Raw genomic sequence first — 16,442 nt, forward strand, 5'->3', positions numbered from 1 at the left:
TTGAATACAAAAATGTTTTTTCTTTGGGAGGGGGGTCTATCTCCCCCTGTTTAGGTGCGAGGGGCAGTTTTCTAAAAAAAAATTATTAAAATAAAAAAAAATATTAAAAAACAACGGCAATACTTACAGTAATAAATGATACCATTTCCGAAAGGCTAAATTGAACATTTAATTTAAATTTTTAAATCAAATTTTTTTTAAACTCATTTTATACTATTTTTTTCCAGATTGGAATTTAAAAAAAAAATTACTCACACAGAAAACTGCCTCAATTGATTCCTTATCGAACCGTGAAAACTATATGTTTCTATGTCTTCTAGTTTTTGAGAAAATTGAAAAATTATTTTATCAGATTTTTCTTGTTTCAAAGTTTTTTTGTTTTTATTTGTTTTTATTTTTCAATTTTCTCAAAAACTAGAAGACGTAGAAACATATAGTTTTCACTATTCGATAAGGAATCGATTGAGGCAGTTTTCTGTGTTAGTATTTTTTTTAATTAAAATTCACAGTCTGGACAAAAATAGTATAAAATGAGTTTTAAAAAAATTTGTTCGCCTTTTTTTAACTTTGAAATCGATTATTTCAAAAACTATTGGTTATAATATATTCATTTAAAAATTAATTGTACAATTTTTCCTTTCGGAAATGGTATCACTTATAACTGTAAGTGCCGTTGTTTTTTAATAATTTTTTTTTATTTTGATAATTTTTTAGAAAACTGCTGTTTTTGAAAATATATACTTTAATTTGATGTCGAAGTTGGGTAAATGACGAAAAAAATGAAATTTTTGAACTTTGACAGCTTATAAATTCTAGGTGGTTTAACCGAGTTACATGTTTTATACATTGTTCAAAAGGTATATTTATCTCCTATCAGAAACTGTAAAAAAATCGAAAATGGGTAAAAATTTGACGAAGCTAGATTTTTTTCAATTGGTGAAGGTCAAAAAACCGTTTCTTGCCCCTAACTCCAGATTTTGGGGGTGTTAGTGTTAGGGACATTTTAAATACCGTTTCGTAATCAGTGCGACTAGCTTTACAAAACGGGAAAGGTCTCCGCCCGCGTATATTTTGAGTGTAACACCGTGTAATTTAACAAGTCCAATTAAATATAGTGCTTATTCTTCTACTTTACTGATTTCAGTAGTATATAGAATTTGTATTATAAAACCAATCTTCTTCTTCTTTCGTCACAACTGTAATAGTGGTATCTCGTCGGATAACCGAGTTTTTGTCAAAAAAACAATTTAATCAAAATGGCGGAAAAAGCTCATAGGATTGATTGTACAGTAAGTTCTCGAATAACGCAACTCTCGATTAACGATTTGTCTTTTATCATTGTTGACCCAGCAATCGCTACCCTTCAACGATAATTGACTCGTTAAGTGCAACTACCAATACAGAATTTCGATTATCTGAACAGAATTCATCCCTAATTGAACTAATATCTATAGTCTTCAAAAACTACAAGTTATGGCAATTAAAAAATCTAACAACCCAAAAAACCCAAACAAAAGTTCCATTTTCTTGAAAGAAAATAATTAAAGCTATATAGAGAACTTAACACATTTAATAGTAATTAAGTAGGTACTTACTTTTTTACTTATAAATTAACTTCCATTCATATCGTATCGTATAAGTAATATATTTAACACAAATTTGTTGTATTAAATTTTAAATATATTTGTAAATCTAAGTAAACACATTTGAAAGATCTTCTAATATTGGCTGAACTATCAAAAATCTTCCAATATCAACCAATGAGCTCCCAATTGTCAATTTTCTACCAAGTGAAAATTGTCTGTTTATACGGTAGGATAATTTTATCCAAAAATTAGACAAATTAGACAAATCATCAGCTGACATCTGCCGTCAATTTTTTGTCAACCAATTAAAAATTCTCTGTTTACATGTTTGGTAGACTTTAGAGACCAACAAATTGGTAGACTCATTGGAAAGCAATTTTCTGACAGATGACGTTATTACGTAAAACTATCACACGCAAACCGACTTTATAGATAACCACTTTGGAGTACCTACTACCTACCAACCATGGTTATGGAAAACAGAAAACTAAAAACAAATATTATAATTTCTTCAGACTTTTTTAATAGGTACATAAATAAATAAATATCTACAAACAAAAGTTGACATTAACTTATTTACTTTACTTAAAAATTCTTAAAATTATATTTCTTTGGATTCAAAAAGTTCTTAAAAAGTCTACAAACTACTTAGCACTTAAAAGTTTAAATATTTCTTAAAATATGACTCAACATTTTTCTCTGTAAGCATTAAATGTCTATGTACAAATCGTATTCTCTTAAATTAATATGTAGATACATTTTGAAATAAATAGAAATAAATTATATTACTCAATTATTATTATTAAAATAACTGCCGTGACTTATGTCCTTAGATCCATAGCAGCATCATATAATACATCAGTAAGGCTACAACTGGCAATTTGCAACCAAACACACAACAAATGGATGGTGGAGACAATGAGTTCATTGGAGCACTCTCCATAAGCATATGATACGGACACAAACTTGGCTGCTTTACGAATGTCGTAAAATTTGGGTATCGTATAATTTCAGATGGCTGCAAAAAGAGTAGAAATTCCAATAAGTGTAATTTTTATAATTTCAGATAAGTATATTTGTATTAAGCCTTACAATGGATATTGATTCATTAGATACTCGACAAAACGTCATGTGTTTGCCGGATATCATACTTTGTTCTACACGCTTTGTAAATAGTGGTTCTGACCATGGCAACTGATTTAGATGTGAAAGAAATGTTCTATCATGAAATTCAACCGGATCCGAAATAATTAACTTATCTAAACAAATATTAATGAAAATTATAAAATTTTAAATATAATATTTCCATAAGACTTACTCAACAAGGATTCTTCATAGAGCAAATCCTCTTCATCAGCATACGTTGTAGATCCTTTGGTACGGTTGTTTCTTGGAGTTTTCGGGAATATGGTATTTGGTAATAGGTCGAGGATATTTCTGGAATAATTTTAAGAATATCATATAGGTACTCATAAGAATAGCTGGTTCACTGTACCAGCTATTCTTAAATATTTTGAGTGTACAAATTATAAAATTTAAAGGAGATAAAGTATGAAATTGGGATAGGTATAAACATTTGTATTTGTATTTATTAATTTGAAATATTTATTTGTTAACCTTATTTTCGCTTAATAGTAGAGTAAATAAAGCAATTTATTAGGGAACCCGGCCGAACAGCTCTGATTTTGACGATTTTTTTTTTTCAAACGTAAGTAATTAAAAGTATTTAAAAGTCTATAGATTAAAAATTGCCGATGTTGCCGTATTGTTTTTTAAAATTAAAATTAATTTTTTTTTTTGAACAACACCAATTTTTTTGGCAAATAAGAACTTTAAATTTTTGCTATTTAACTTTCAACAGTAAGGGTTATTTAATGAATACAAAATAATTTTATATTTAAATGTAGAACTTTAAAAAAAAAAAATAAGTTAAATTTTTTTCAAAACTTCTGTTAAAAAAAGTTCTTCGAAAATGAAATACTTTTTAATTTTGTTCATAAACCGTAATACATAGTGAGATTTCCTTTTATAATTTTAAATCATAATAAATGCGGCCAAAAATATTTGAAAATAAATGCATTTTATATTACGAAAAAGTTTTAAAAACGAATTTGAGTTCAGTTACCATTCTTTCAAAAGCCCTTGCTTCAATTAACTTAATTTTAATTTTACAAATATGACCCAGTTTCTAGCTTTTTAAAAATGTATATTTAAATATTGTAGGTGCTGCCGTTGTGTTCAAATATTTTTTTTTTGTGTTTGAAGTCAATTAATAAGAAAATTGCATCTATCGCTTGAACGGTGGAAGATTGTACCTCACTTCTATATATTTTTTTTCCTTGAATTTATTAGACAATTTTTTGGCATCAGTTAAAATTTAAGAAAAATTTTTGAAAAAAAAATTTTTTGTTCACAAAAATCTTCAATTAAATTAAAAAAATCAAAACGGCAACTCCGGCAATTTTAAATCTATAGACTTTAAAGTATTTTTAATTACCGACGTTTGAAAAAAAAGATCATCAAAATCTAAGCTGTTCGGCCGGGTTCCCTAATATTGCTAATTTTTGAGCACTATAATATAAAAACAAAATACAATAATTTTCAATCGAAAATTATCGTGTCAAAATATCAAACTATGTATAAAAAAACGATATCAATTCTTCAAATGTTTCTTTTTAAATTGAGTAAAAAATAAAAATGCGAAAAAAAGATAGGTTCAAATGGCCATACTTCGATTAATTTTCAATAGAATTTATTGAGCCTAGCATTTTGAAGGAAATTTAATCTCATTTTTTTATTTAGAGCTATGAATATTGCTATCGAAGCCAAAAAAAAGATACAGCCAAAAAAGCAAAAAAAACTCAGAAATTAGAAAATTTTGATTTTTTTGTTATGTTTGTTCCGAATGTTTTAATATGATTTTTTTTTTTTCAATTTTTTAAAAACATTATTCGCATATATGTATAAGAAAATTAACTTTTTATCTCTGCGAGAAAGTGTACTACACATGAAAATTTAAAAAACCTGTAAGATAAGATTTATCAATGTAACATTAAATCTTACGATTTTTGAGTAATTAAAGTGTTATTAAATTTTAAAATAATTTTGGGCTAGCGGAAAACAATGCAGAGTTGTTTTAAGGCAGACAGTACAGAGTATTTTTAGAACAGGGTGGTTTTAATTAGTCAAGACCTAGGCGTAACGATAAAATAAAACAAACGAATCACATGCCGTTTTCTTTTAGTTATTCGTAGAACTCTTCTTAAGTGTTTAATTCGAAATGCAAACCGAACAAATTTAAACATTTGTAAGCACATTTTCAACCTATCTACTATAAAAACTTTTGTAAAAAATGTCATGCCCCCCCCCCCACAAAACGGGGAGGACCTGTATGAATTTCCAAACCATACAAGATAAACAAAGTTCCTTCATGGCTCTTACTCCTCCCCACTACGATTATGTAAATGTGTATTAATATGCACTTACCCATTGTATAAGAAAAGATTTTCAACATCCGTCATATTCAACGAATAGAATTGATAAACGCCAAATGTCTCAAAGAATTCTCGGACTGGTGTCATGCTGTAACAACCGGCTAAATCAATTTTGGGATAATATGTTATAAAGGACAAGCACATCTCTTGTTTGGTAGAATAACCTCCAAATGTTGGCCGTTTTCTATTTGTTGTCTAAAAATGTAGATATGTACAGTTGTGTAAGTTTTAAATACTCAGCCCTTCATCAAAATAATTCAAATGGCATCTAACACAAAAATATTTTAACTATATATGTACATTTAGGTTAACAATCACTTTTTAATAGCTTCAATGCGTATTTCTAAAATTGAATGTCATTTCAATGCTGAATGCCCTCTTAGTGAATAGATAGATAATAATTAGTTACTTGCCTCGTATGCACAATCCGTTATTATGTAATCACCCGGCAAAACAACAGTTTCATTTTCCAGTTGACGCACCTGCTGGTAATTATAATCATAATTGTCATCCTCAATAATGCGTTCCAGCTCTTTGCCATTTCGTACATGACGTAGAGTCATCTTACGGCCCGCTCGATGAGAGTGTAATGTTCCAGATATAATTTTAATACCTTCTTCTGGAAACATCTGAAATTAAAAGGGAGATGAATTTTATTATGTTTATAAAAATTTTTGGGATCAACGATATATAGTAAAGGAAAATAAAATGAGGACATTTATTGTTTAAGTTAAATTACTAAGCCGCGTTTTCATTATGCGCGGCAAGGCAAGCCAGAGAACATTGTGCTACGCGGCAGCCACAGCCACGCAGAATTATGAATGAATACCTAGATGCCATGTGCGGCAGCTCGAACATGCCGCGTGGCGATCCATTCTAAATGGATTTTAAATGAGCGGAAAAATGTCAAACTGTTAAGGAGTTTTTGAAAATTCTATGTTTTGTCGTTTTGGATGTTTTATTTTTCTTCTCTTTGATTATTTGGTGGATTAGAATAAAGTTAGCTGCTGCTCGAGAACTGGAAACGTCCATGGTTGCTTCGCGAAACTTAAAATCAATGTTCCAAACTGCTAACTCTGTCGACTGCAGCGGTGGGCTGCCGCGGTAGACAACAATTGGTTACGCGTATCGAACTTTCAAATTTGCCAAAAGCTTCCGGAGTAATGAACCACTTCTATAATCTATTAGCTTCAAACAGCATAAATTCATCTCGAAACATGACTTTCTTCGTGACGTGAATACAGAAACATTGGCATTCTTGAAGTCAAAATTTGTTTCGTCAAATCTCGAAATAAAGAAACTAAACGCTTTGATGCTGTTGGGTATCTTTCAGAGAACCAAATGAGTCGAGTATTGTTTACGAACATCGAGTACTTACTCGAACATTTTTAAATAAAAGTTGTTTCAACTTTGAAAAAAATCATCAATTTATTAAAAAAAAAAAAAAATTCGCAGCCGCAGTCGAACCTACAACTCTTGGGTCTCTAAGCGAATACTTTACCAACGAGCTATCTCACCGTTGAGATTTAGGGTGATAAAATGTAACAAAAGCTGAAGTCCGACAACAATAAAAAATTTCTTACGTTGTTTCAATTTTATTTTAAAGATGTTTCATGTTGATGTTAGTTTTTTTAATATCAAATCAACGTTGAACATATTACATTTTACGTTGAAAAAATACATCTGGATGTAAAGAAATTGAAATGTGAAAAATATATCCAAATCCATAATATTCACTATCACACAGAGAAAAAAATAGTAATTTTTAACTATTTTCAATGTATTTTTTTAACTAGTGAATAATATGGCCGTTAAAATATGTACATATATGTATATGGTTAAATATTAAATTTCAGAAAAAAATTTTGGAAAATAAAAATAGGAAAGTTGAAAAAAAAATAAAAGCTATGAAAATCGAAAAAAGGGGAGTTATAGAATTTTTATTGTTTTTGGCCCCTATTTCCGAATTATTAAACTTAGAGGTCCAAAAATTTGGAACATTGTTAGAAGAACTTTCAAGCCCCGGAACAACTATTAAAAATTTAATTTTTCGAAAAACAGGCGCTCTAAGCCCGCCATTAAAAAAAAAAAATTTCCCGGAACAAATCGGGAACAACTTTCAAAAATATCAATTTCAAAACACACTCGTGGTATGGTACCTAAACTATTAGCGAAAGCTTAGAGTCATTATTTTGAAGAAGCGTTTTCTCATTTTTTGAGTTAACGCTCTTTTGTACTGAGGGTGCGGTGTGTGATTGTGACCCATCCATTCACTAGTAAATTTTTTGAAGCATGTTATTTCGGTACGAATGAAGCCGGCATTCTCTTTCTAAAGCGACCAAATTAAACTATTTTTAACATTAGACACCTACAATGTAGGTCCTACATAGGTATAGTTTATCTACTTACAATATTCGAACAAGATGGTCCACAAATTCCAATATTACGATAGAGTTTTTGTCCTGGTGGAATTAATTGAGTGTCAGAAATTGAAACACCTGATATCATAATTCCACCATCATGCTTTCTCAAATGATTCGTGTAATGAATCCTAAATCCTGAATGGTCGACAACTGAAATGAATATGAATTGATATCGATTTTCAGATAAATTAAAAATTAATTTGGAGTGGGAGTTTGGCTTACCTCGATGAGCATTGGGATTATCATAGTGAATTTCAAGCATATAGTACTTTGGGCCAGTCCTTCCACCAATGGGTATACCAACATGTTGTGGTAAAAATTGACCTAAAATTATAAAAACAACAAATCAAATAAAATTATATTGGCTCAAATATACTATGAGCCTAGAATGAATTAGTTTGACATACCAGTTGATCCTATAGACCAAACAGCAACTGGAGTAATGCATGAATCCCAGTCACGAGGCGTTAGTAAATTGCTGTTGCACACAGCACCGCTACTTTTAACCCACACATCCCACGATGCTGGGTCTGAACCAGGGTATGATTTAGTAGAACACTCAAAAAGCGTCATATGATGAACCAGTGGTTGGTCCGTTGAACTGAAAAAATAATTATGTATGAATTTTTTTTTCTTTCTGTAGAATGTCATATAACTTTTATACAGATAAATAAAAAGATAGTCGAAATCAAATATTAACGGTTGAATTTTGATGTTTAAATATGTATGTTTTTAAATTTTGAAACAGGGAGCAAATATCACTAAAAATGCTAAAAAATATATACAGTTAAATTCGTTTATAGTGACTTCGGTTATAACGACTTAATTCTAAGCTTGTTGGTTTGGTACTAAATTGTTAATAATATCATCCTGTTGTTACCAGCGTTACCCCTTTGTTGGTAGAATTTCACAATATACAAATTTTTAAAATAAAGAAAAATAGATTTTATCTTTTTCCACACCACCAAGATGTAATCAAGTAACTTTTTGTAATTTACTAATTCAAGAAATATCCCGACCCGAAACGCCCGCCGAATGATTTTCCCTGAAAGTCCATTGCGGTTGCGGCGCATGTTAAAATGTTAACATTAATTGTTTTCCACAAACAAAAAACAGGTAGCCAACAACCACACGACAACACTTATGTATGTATTTTTTTCGTTTTAAAAGCTTTAAAAAAGCAATAGGGTAACTTCGGACATTATGGCGCACCGGGCATTATGGCGCAACTCTCAACTAGCATACTTCCAATACTCGCATTTAAATAAAACCAATGCAGAAACTTTGGCCTTCGTCGAACACTAGCCTTGTGACGATCGCAGGTCAGTGCTATTATTTTTGTGCCAAACAAAAAAGAAAACAAAAAAAATATACCGGTTCTGGGTTCCAATATAATATCGCTTTGTTTTTGTTTGTGTGTATCTCGGTAAGTATACAGTGCACGTGTTTGTTGTAAAGATTAAAACGCAGGGTACAGTTTTGGTTTGGTTATATCACTTGTTAATTTTAACTGAAGTAAGAATTGTGTTTAGTTTTTGGAGTTTTGTGAATATGTGTATATTTTGCAATATGGCGCAGATGTAATAAGGGCATTATGGCGCTATATTATACCCGCCTGCGCCATAATGCCCTTATGTAAAACTAATTTCAAAAGTAACTCTGCATTTTTTTAAATTTGAAAATAACCTCAATTTAACTTTAATTTTATGAAACTTATTTACAATTATATTTCAGAAATGCTGAATATACGTACAAAAAGTAAAGGGTTCCGAAGTAAATGGGGTTCGCCATATTGCCCGTACATAGGGCAATATGGTTTTTTTTGGACTATTTTTAATTTAATTTATTTTTTGTTAAAAAGCTTGAATTTTTATTCTTAAATAATTTATTTATGTAACGTTTTTATGAAATTTAATTAAAAAAAATGATTGAAGTAAAAATTGTAGTCCGTAGTAAAGTTATTTGAGTTTGTGCTTAGGTATGCCATAATGCCCTAATTTACCCTAATCCTGAAAACTAAAAAACCAAAATAAGAAAGAAAATACACTGCTGCTCATCTGAATAGGTTCACAATTAAGTTCACTTACTTTTAGCCTGTCTTGGCATCAGTGGCGTATTGAGGGGGGGGCTCAGGGGGCTCAAGCCCCCCCCAAGCCTGCAAAATCATGTCATTATTTGGCTGATTTCATCATAATCTACATGATTAACTGAGACTTGTTCGTAAATCTTGGAGATTTAGAGGCAGCTCAGATGATCGAGCCCCCTCCAAGTTCTGAAATGGCTGTTTGTGTTTGTTTGAGTAAGAGCCTTAGCTGACGTTGAGGGTTGGGATAATTTTTTCGGATTTTAGTCCAATTCAGAATTCTTCAAATATTTTTTTAGTATTTTGACGTCGAACTACCTACATCACCGTTAAATTTTGCAAAACTTCTTTTGCAATCTCAAAAAGCCGTATTTTATCGTCTTTAGTATATTTACTTTTTTTCAAAAATAATATTTTTCTCAAAGATATTGGAAATAGACATTTTTGATATCTCAAAATCTTAGTGGTCAACATAGCTAATGGTTTTTTTTTAAGCAAATTCCGGTTTGTGCTTCTGATTTGGATTAAAAAAGGAACATATTATGAAAAAGTATATAATTTCGGACTAGACATCAAAAAGAATTTCATTGAAAACACTGGCACACAAAATAATAAAAGTGTCATGTACCAGGAACCAGACCTATCTTTCTATATGTTTTTGGGCCCGCTGAATCCGAATTTCAAGTCCGTTTTGCCCGTTTACCCTCCAGTTTTGAGAAAAATGTAAAAAAGGCACAAAACTTCTTTTTTTTGAGTTTTTTGCATTTTACTCAAAACTGGAGGGTGACAGGGGCAAACGGACTTGAAATTCGATTCAGCGTGCCCAAAAACTTTAAGAAAGATAGGTCTGGTTCCTGGTACATGACACTTTTTTTATTTTGTGTGCCGGTGAAATTAGTTTATGAGACTTTCACGTTCTGCATTGGACTTTTTGAGCATTCACTTGTCCATAGGGCAATGATTTGTTCGGCATTTTTTCATTCATTTAGATTTTCTGATCCAATTCAGTTCACTTTGTTTTTGTTCTTGAATTTGATGCCTTTTTCAGTGAATCTGCAAATTTTGGACACAATATTATCGAAACTTATATTTTGATTGTTTTGTAATGTTTATTTGTTGTTAAATTAATACAAAAAGCATAAAACACATGAGTAATGAAATATCATAATTCATCACTGCCTCTGTGTTTGCAACCTCATTGCTTTAAACTCTACCCAACAAATTTTTCTTTGAAAATTTGCAATAATATCGCCCATGTTCTGCATTTCACTTACATACATATTTAATATGTCTCCCATAATGTGACTTCTTCTTATATTTTCTTTTAAATTCAGCTTTTTTTCCATTAAAGTTGCCAATAAAATTGCATCCATGTTCAAAGTAGCAGTAATTTTATTTTAGAAACAAAATAAAATTGGATGATCCTTTAGTTTTGACAGTTCGAAGCATTTTCGAAGTTTTCGAAATCGACCAAAGGTCAATTTCACGTGAAATTGAAAAGTGATTTCAATTCACTCTCGGTCGAATTGCGGAACATGGCCGTTTATATCGAAAAAAATGATGAGTATAGATCAAAAACTAGACGTCATAGGAATAAAAGTGTTTTTTTTTTTAAGATTACTGAACACCTCGCTGTTTGTGTAAAAGGTTTGCGATACAAGATTTAAAAAAAAAACACTATTTTGAATGTAAAAAAAAGACAGTAGTACGAAATTGTCGAAAGCAGTAAAATGCTACAATACCACTTTCAGTACCGCAGCACAGCGCTTTTCTCTTGATCAAAGAAGAATAAAAATGAGAGAAAAAAAAAATTAAAAAATTTTTTCAGCCCCCCCCAAATTTTTTTCTGGATACGCCACTGCTTGGCATTTATTGCAATGGGACATCTTTTTTATGTATGTAACGAGAGTACATCTTAATGCGCTTAGTTTAGGAGAAAAAAAATTGTCTTAGGGCCTACCGTTCTTCTCACACGGTAGCCAGACCAAATCTATTCATACAAACAAGCATATTTTGTGGCTCATCTGAATAGGTTCAAAAGCAAAAATGTTAATTAACGATGAGTTGCATGGGTCAGTTGGACTCAAGCTACTCTTGAAGCTTTTTATAACCTTTTATGCCTGAAATTCCTTGTTTTTTAATTATTGATTTTTCGAACTCATATGCGTTTAAGAGTCAAAAAACGGTTCAAAACAAAAAAGCGACCAAAGTTGTACCGTTAATTGTGTGGAAAATGGCGGGTTTAGCTTGGGTACTAATGTTCAGTAGTATTTTGAGTGCCAACTGCAGTTGCGAACTATTTCTCAGCAAAAGTCTAACTTGCCTGGACTAATATGGATACAGCCATACAGCGGATACTTTGGTGCACACACACGATAACACACACAAGTTGTTGTTGTTCATTCAAAAACTTTAAGATATTCACCTCTGTTCTGATTTTCGTTTACGTTTTTGTGTTTTTAAAGAAGAGGTGTTCCAAATTTCTTTTTGTTTTTAATAAGTACTTGCGAATTGTAGTGTTCTTAAATACTATGTCAGCTATTACATAAGCCTCAAGAGGCGCGCCTCATTTCAAAACTAATGAGTGCAAAAGAGTAAGAAGATAAAACAAAAAATTATCCGACCGGAGAGTCGTGGGCCAAATTTCTGAGACTCTTTTTTGACGTTTCTTTTTCCACTCTTTCTTTTTTCAACATCCCCTTTCATTTCTTTTTTCTTCTTGGTGGAATACAACAACAACAATACTTAAATCAAAAGAGAAATGTCAAATTTGAGTCTTTGACTCAAGAGGCATCGTGTAATAGTACGCGCCTCACAAAATGATTATCAAAAGAAAATTCGAAAAAAGAGTGAAGCCTCTTAAGGCTTCTTGTAATAACTGACTATCAAGTTGGCAAAACTTTATTTTTTTGACGTTTATCTACATTTCTTTTTCGTTTTTTTTGAACGAATTTGAAATCGCAAATTTAAAAATGTAAGTAATTTCAAAAATAAATTTGTTAAAATAAATTTCTTTTGTTATTTTGAAGGGGAGAATACACTAATAACACACAATTTACATGCCTTGTAAATTTTATGGAAGAATATCTACCCTGAAGGAAGGAAGTTTGGCATTTTTTCGCAGACAAATAGTTCGTCCAATAGAACTACCCACCTGAATAGTCCTTCTCCTCCAATAGTAAGAAGCAGATCTCCATTCCTCAAACCCGAAACAAATTTATAAAATTCATTGTGCAATTTCCGATATCGATGTATCAAAGATACGTTCAGAAAGAAGTGACTTAATCGATAAAAGATCATCTGCTACTGCTACCAAACCAATACTCGGAATTTAATAGAAAAGAAAAAAGATAAACAAAAGTAATGAAATCTTTTTCCAAAATAACGAAATTGCAGCTAATTAAATCCATTGATAACATAAAATTCGTAATTAAATGCATATCTCGTATTGTTTTCCATTTTTTTGTTTTGTCAATTTATGATTGTTGTCACTGATTCTGACAGTTGAATATGACAAAAATCTTGTTTGAATGTTGGTATTACTGCAATGTAAATTTTTACGGAATTTAGAACATCGTTTTTAAATTTATGCGAAAAAGAATTTCGGTAACGAATTAAATTTGTAGCGAAAATCAGAACAGGGGAAATTATTTATTTTATTTATTACTTTAATTCATTTCAGCTTTAAGAATGAATTATTGTTTTCGCAGAAATGCAATTTTAAATTCTTACATAACAATTAGTAACCTTTCATTAAATGCAACGGCAGCGTAACCTGCTCGTACTCGTATACTTTGTATGATGTGTAACATCTTTAAATCAATTGATTTTGGGGAACAAGGCAAGATAATAATTGAAAAATTCTTTTTTGCCATTTTTTTTGGCAATGGATGCTGAACAATTTGTTAAAGGCAGCCCAAGTACGACGGTGAAGTCGTCCATAAAATCTGAATTGTTTTGTATTGAATAAAGATTTGGGGGTGAATTTATACGGAACATACATATATATTTTTAAAGATTCTATTATTAAATTATTATGTCCACAGATAAAAACTTACCTTTCTCTTGTCAGTAGAGCTTCGTATCCAATAATGTGATGTTTTTCCTGAAGCATGGGTGCTCCGATGATTTTGCACCAGTATAATGTGTCCATATTAGCATCGATTGTTACCTACGGATGAAAGAATCCATGATGAGGCTTAATTTATTTTAATGGTAAAACAAAACAAATAGGTTCTATTTTATGTAAGAAAGATGTTCCATGCCAAATAGGATTATAAAAGCAATGACCATAAATGGTTAGAATATCTCTAATCATATTGTGTGTTTCTAATTACATTGAACATTGTGATTGAAACACTTTTTTGGAATAATTTTGTTTGCTGCCTATTATGATGGGAGAAATAATGGTAGGTATTGATAATAACTTAATTACTAGGTACAGGAATTCACATTTGCTGATTTGTTTTATTTTGTATTGTAACACGTGACACAAATATGAAATTTTAATACTGTATGAGCTTTGAATGTTTAATTTACTATACACACATTTAGAAATGAGTACATTTTATAAAGAATGAACGCATCATTTATCAGCTAAATCTCAAAAGTGGGGACAAATCGGGACAGCAAAAAAATACATGAAATCGAAAATAAAAAATAATAAAAAGAATTAAGGTCTTAAGGTTCTTTTGACATTGAATTTAAAATATCTTAATTCTGTTACCCACTTCAGTGATCCATCAATAAGTGATTCCCTAAAGGTTTCGAACAAAGAGTGATTAAAAACGGAATGTCAGGACAAAACCGGGACATTTCGTAAATCGGGACAGAGTCTAAATGCCGGGACTGTCCCAGGCGGTGGACGCCTGGCAGCCCTAGGTGTACCATCACATAAACTGTTCAACGTTAATAAATTGGTGAATAACTTTCACATTTGTAGAGATAATCGAATGAAATAAATTTTGTTTTTTAATCAGTAAAAAAGGCTTAAAGCATTCGACCTTAAATTTCTAAATTTGAGCAATTGTAATTTAGAGAGTATAAAAAGCGATAATTTTGGTCGTTGTTTTAGTACGACCTATTTATGTGTTTGTTTCTTACTCAGACTAAAAATTTTATATTTTTAAATTCTATCCTATGCTAGTTTTCTTGACATCAACTAATCAATGATTAAAAATTCTTTGTTTTAATTTATTCAATACACAAACCTCATCGGGTGATAATAATGCCAATAAAATAAATAGCGGCCGTTTTGCAGGGTGTTTACTTTTATTTGTAACTAATCAATGGTAAAAGCAAATTAAACTTACATTTTGAACCGTAACATCCCATTTTGTGAATTCATTTCGATTGATTGGTTTCTTGAACATTGGCGCCAACAAATGCAAAGGTTTCATTCCTCTATTTGTTCCATGTCCTTTAAGATTGCCATGTATTGGATCCTTGTCACCAAATGACCATAGAACTTTTATTGTATCCGGCTTAAAAGAAAAGAATTATGTTACTTGTTTTTTTTTACAAAATGGTTAAATGTCTATAAAAATATGAAAGTAGTATAGGTTTATGTACCTACTGCAAGTATGTATGTATAACATATCGTCGGCGTAAAACAAAATTGTTCTAAATCCGAAAATGAGTTTAATGATGCAGTTTTACTAATTTGAAAGTGCTCTTTTCGAATTTGAAAACCATTTTTGTCAAAAAAATTTCATTCCGCAGATAATATAATTTAATGGGACATAGAACAATGAAAACAGGGAAGCAGCCTTTTGAAAATGAGCCCGAGTATTCTTGATTGTTCTAAGTCCCATCATATTTTGTTCTAAGTCCACTTTTTTTTAAGGAAAAAATGTACTTGTATAGGAATTGTTCTATGTCCAATTTTGGGTTTTTAGTTTTAAAAAATATTTAAAAATAATATGCACCTACTAATGAGGTAAACTTGTATATTTTATTTAAGAGAAAAGAACAAACTTTATAAAAAACATAACTTGAACGGCAAACGAGCAGAAAATTGTCGCTTTAAACCAATTTGAAACTTAAAAATCGTCCCCTGTAAAATTTTCTTTTTGTGACTTAGAACAATTTTGCTTTACGGCGACGATATATTAAAATTTACGATAGCCGTGTTTCTTTTTTTTCACTTCAGATTCCTTGATATAGTAAGCTTAGATCAAGCGGCACCAAATAGTCAAAATTTAAAGAAATACGACGAATATTAGAAAAACAAATATTTAAAGCATACATAATACAGTTTGAGTCGGCTTATTAAATTTTGAGGAAAGTCTCTATTTGGGTAACTACTTTGAGTTCCACATTAAAACTCTGTTTTAAATATACAAAATTTTAATTCTTTTCGTAAGTTGAATTTGTAAGGTAACAAATTTATATAAATAAATCTTTGCTGCCGAGTACAAAGAGGTTAAGTCAAAAAAATCGATTTTCGGATTTTTATTGGACTTCAGTCAGTTTTTTTTCTCTTTCGTTTGGTCTTATCGCCATAGCTCTAGTGTATCCCCTTCCATAAAAAATGATTCGGTACAAGGGGTTTAAGTCAAAAAATGTTAAAATTTTTAGTACTAAGGGCGTAAGTTGACTTAACTCTTTTGTATTTGCCTTAAATTTTTAATTTTTAAATAAAAAATTTCAATTTAATTTAAATTAATTAATCACATTGATATTTCAAACATTCCTTTATAAATTAAACTATGTTATCAAAGATTTTTCTTGACTTAAGTCCTTTGGATCGAGTTTAGTTTTGAAGATTAAATGGCTCTAAAGTGTTAAGTCAACACAATATTTTTTTAAAAACGTTCATTTTCTGGTCAACACTCAACAGCATATGGATATTAAA

The 16,442-nt window shown here is 30.6% G+C and overlaps 1 protein-coding gene and 1 long non-coding RNA gene across 2 annotated transcripts in view; one reads left to right on the plus strand and one right to left on the minus strand.

Annotated features, from left to right (window-relative positions):
- Nucleotides 1-1,898: 1,898 nt before the first annotated feature.
- LOC129907864 (uncharacterized) lies at nucleotides 1,899-2,766 on the plus strand. The gene is made up of 4 exons (XR_008771187.1): nucleotides 1,899-2,114; nucleotides 2,212-2,287; nucleotides 2,420-2,583; nucleotides 2,653-2,766. It is a non-coding gene; the product is annotated as an uncharacterized LOC129907864 (long non-coding RNA).
- LOC129907849 (MOXD1 homolog 1) overlaps nucleotides 2,214-16,442 on the minus strand; it is a 103,733-nt gene continuing 89,504 nt past the window's right edge. The window contains exons 3-12 of the mRNA XM_055984263.1: nucleotides 14,899-15,069; nucleotides 13,645-13,757; nucleotides 7,911-8,104; nucleotides 7,726-7,827; nucleotides 7,490-7,653; nucleotides 5,494-5,709; nucleotides 5,073-5,275; nucleotides 2,905-3,023; nucleotides 2,679-2,845; nucleotides 2,214-2,604 (exon numbers count right to left, since the gene is read on the minus strand). Coding sequence (XP_055840238.1) covers nucleotides 2,416-2,604; nucleotides 2,679-2,845; nucleotides 2,905-3,023; nucleotides 5,073-5,275; nucleotides 5,494-5,709; nucleotides 7,490-7,653; nucleotides 7,726-7,827; nucleotides 7,911-8,104; nucleotides 13,645-13,757; nucleotides 14,899-15,069 — 1,638 coding nt within the window. The 3' untranslated portion in view covers nucleotides 2,214-2,415. The remainder of the gene's footprint in view (nucleotides 2,605-2,678; nucleotides 2,846-2,904; nucleotides 3,024-5,072; nucleotides 5,276-5,493; nucleotides 5,710-7,489; nucleotides 7,654-7,725; nucleotides 7,828-7,910; nucleotides 8,105-13,644; nucleotides 13,758-14,898; nucleotides 15,070-16,442) is intronic.

The sequence above is a fragment of the Episyrphus balteatus genome, chromosome 1 (assembly GCF_945859705.1).
Source record: "Episyrphus balteatus chromosome 1, idEpiBalt1.1, whole genome shotgun sequence".
Classification (NCBI taxonomy): Eukaryota; Metazoa; Arthropoda; class Insecta; order Diptera; family Syrphidae; genus Episyrphus; species Episyrphus balteatus.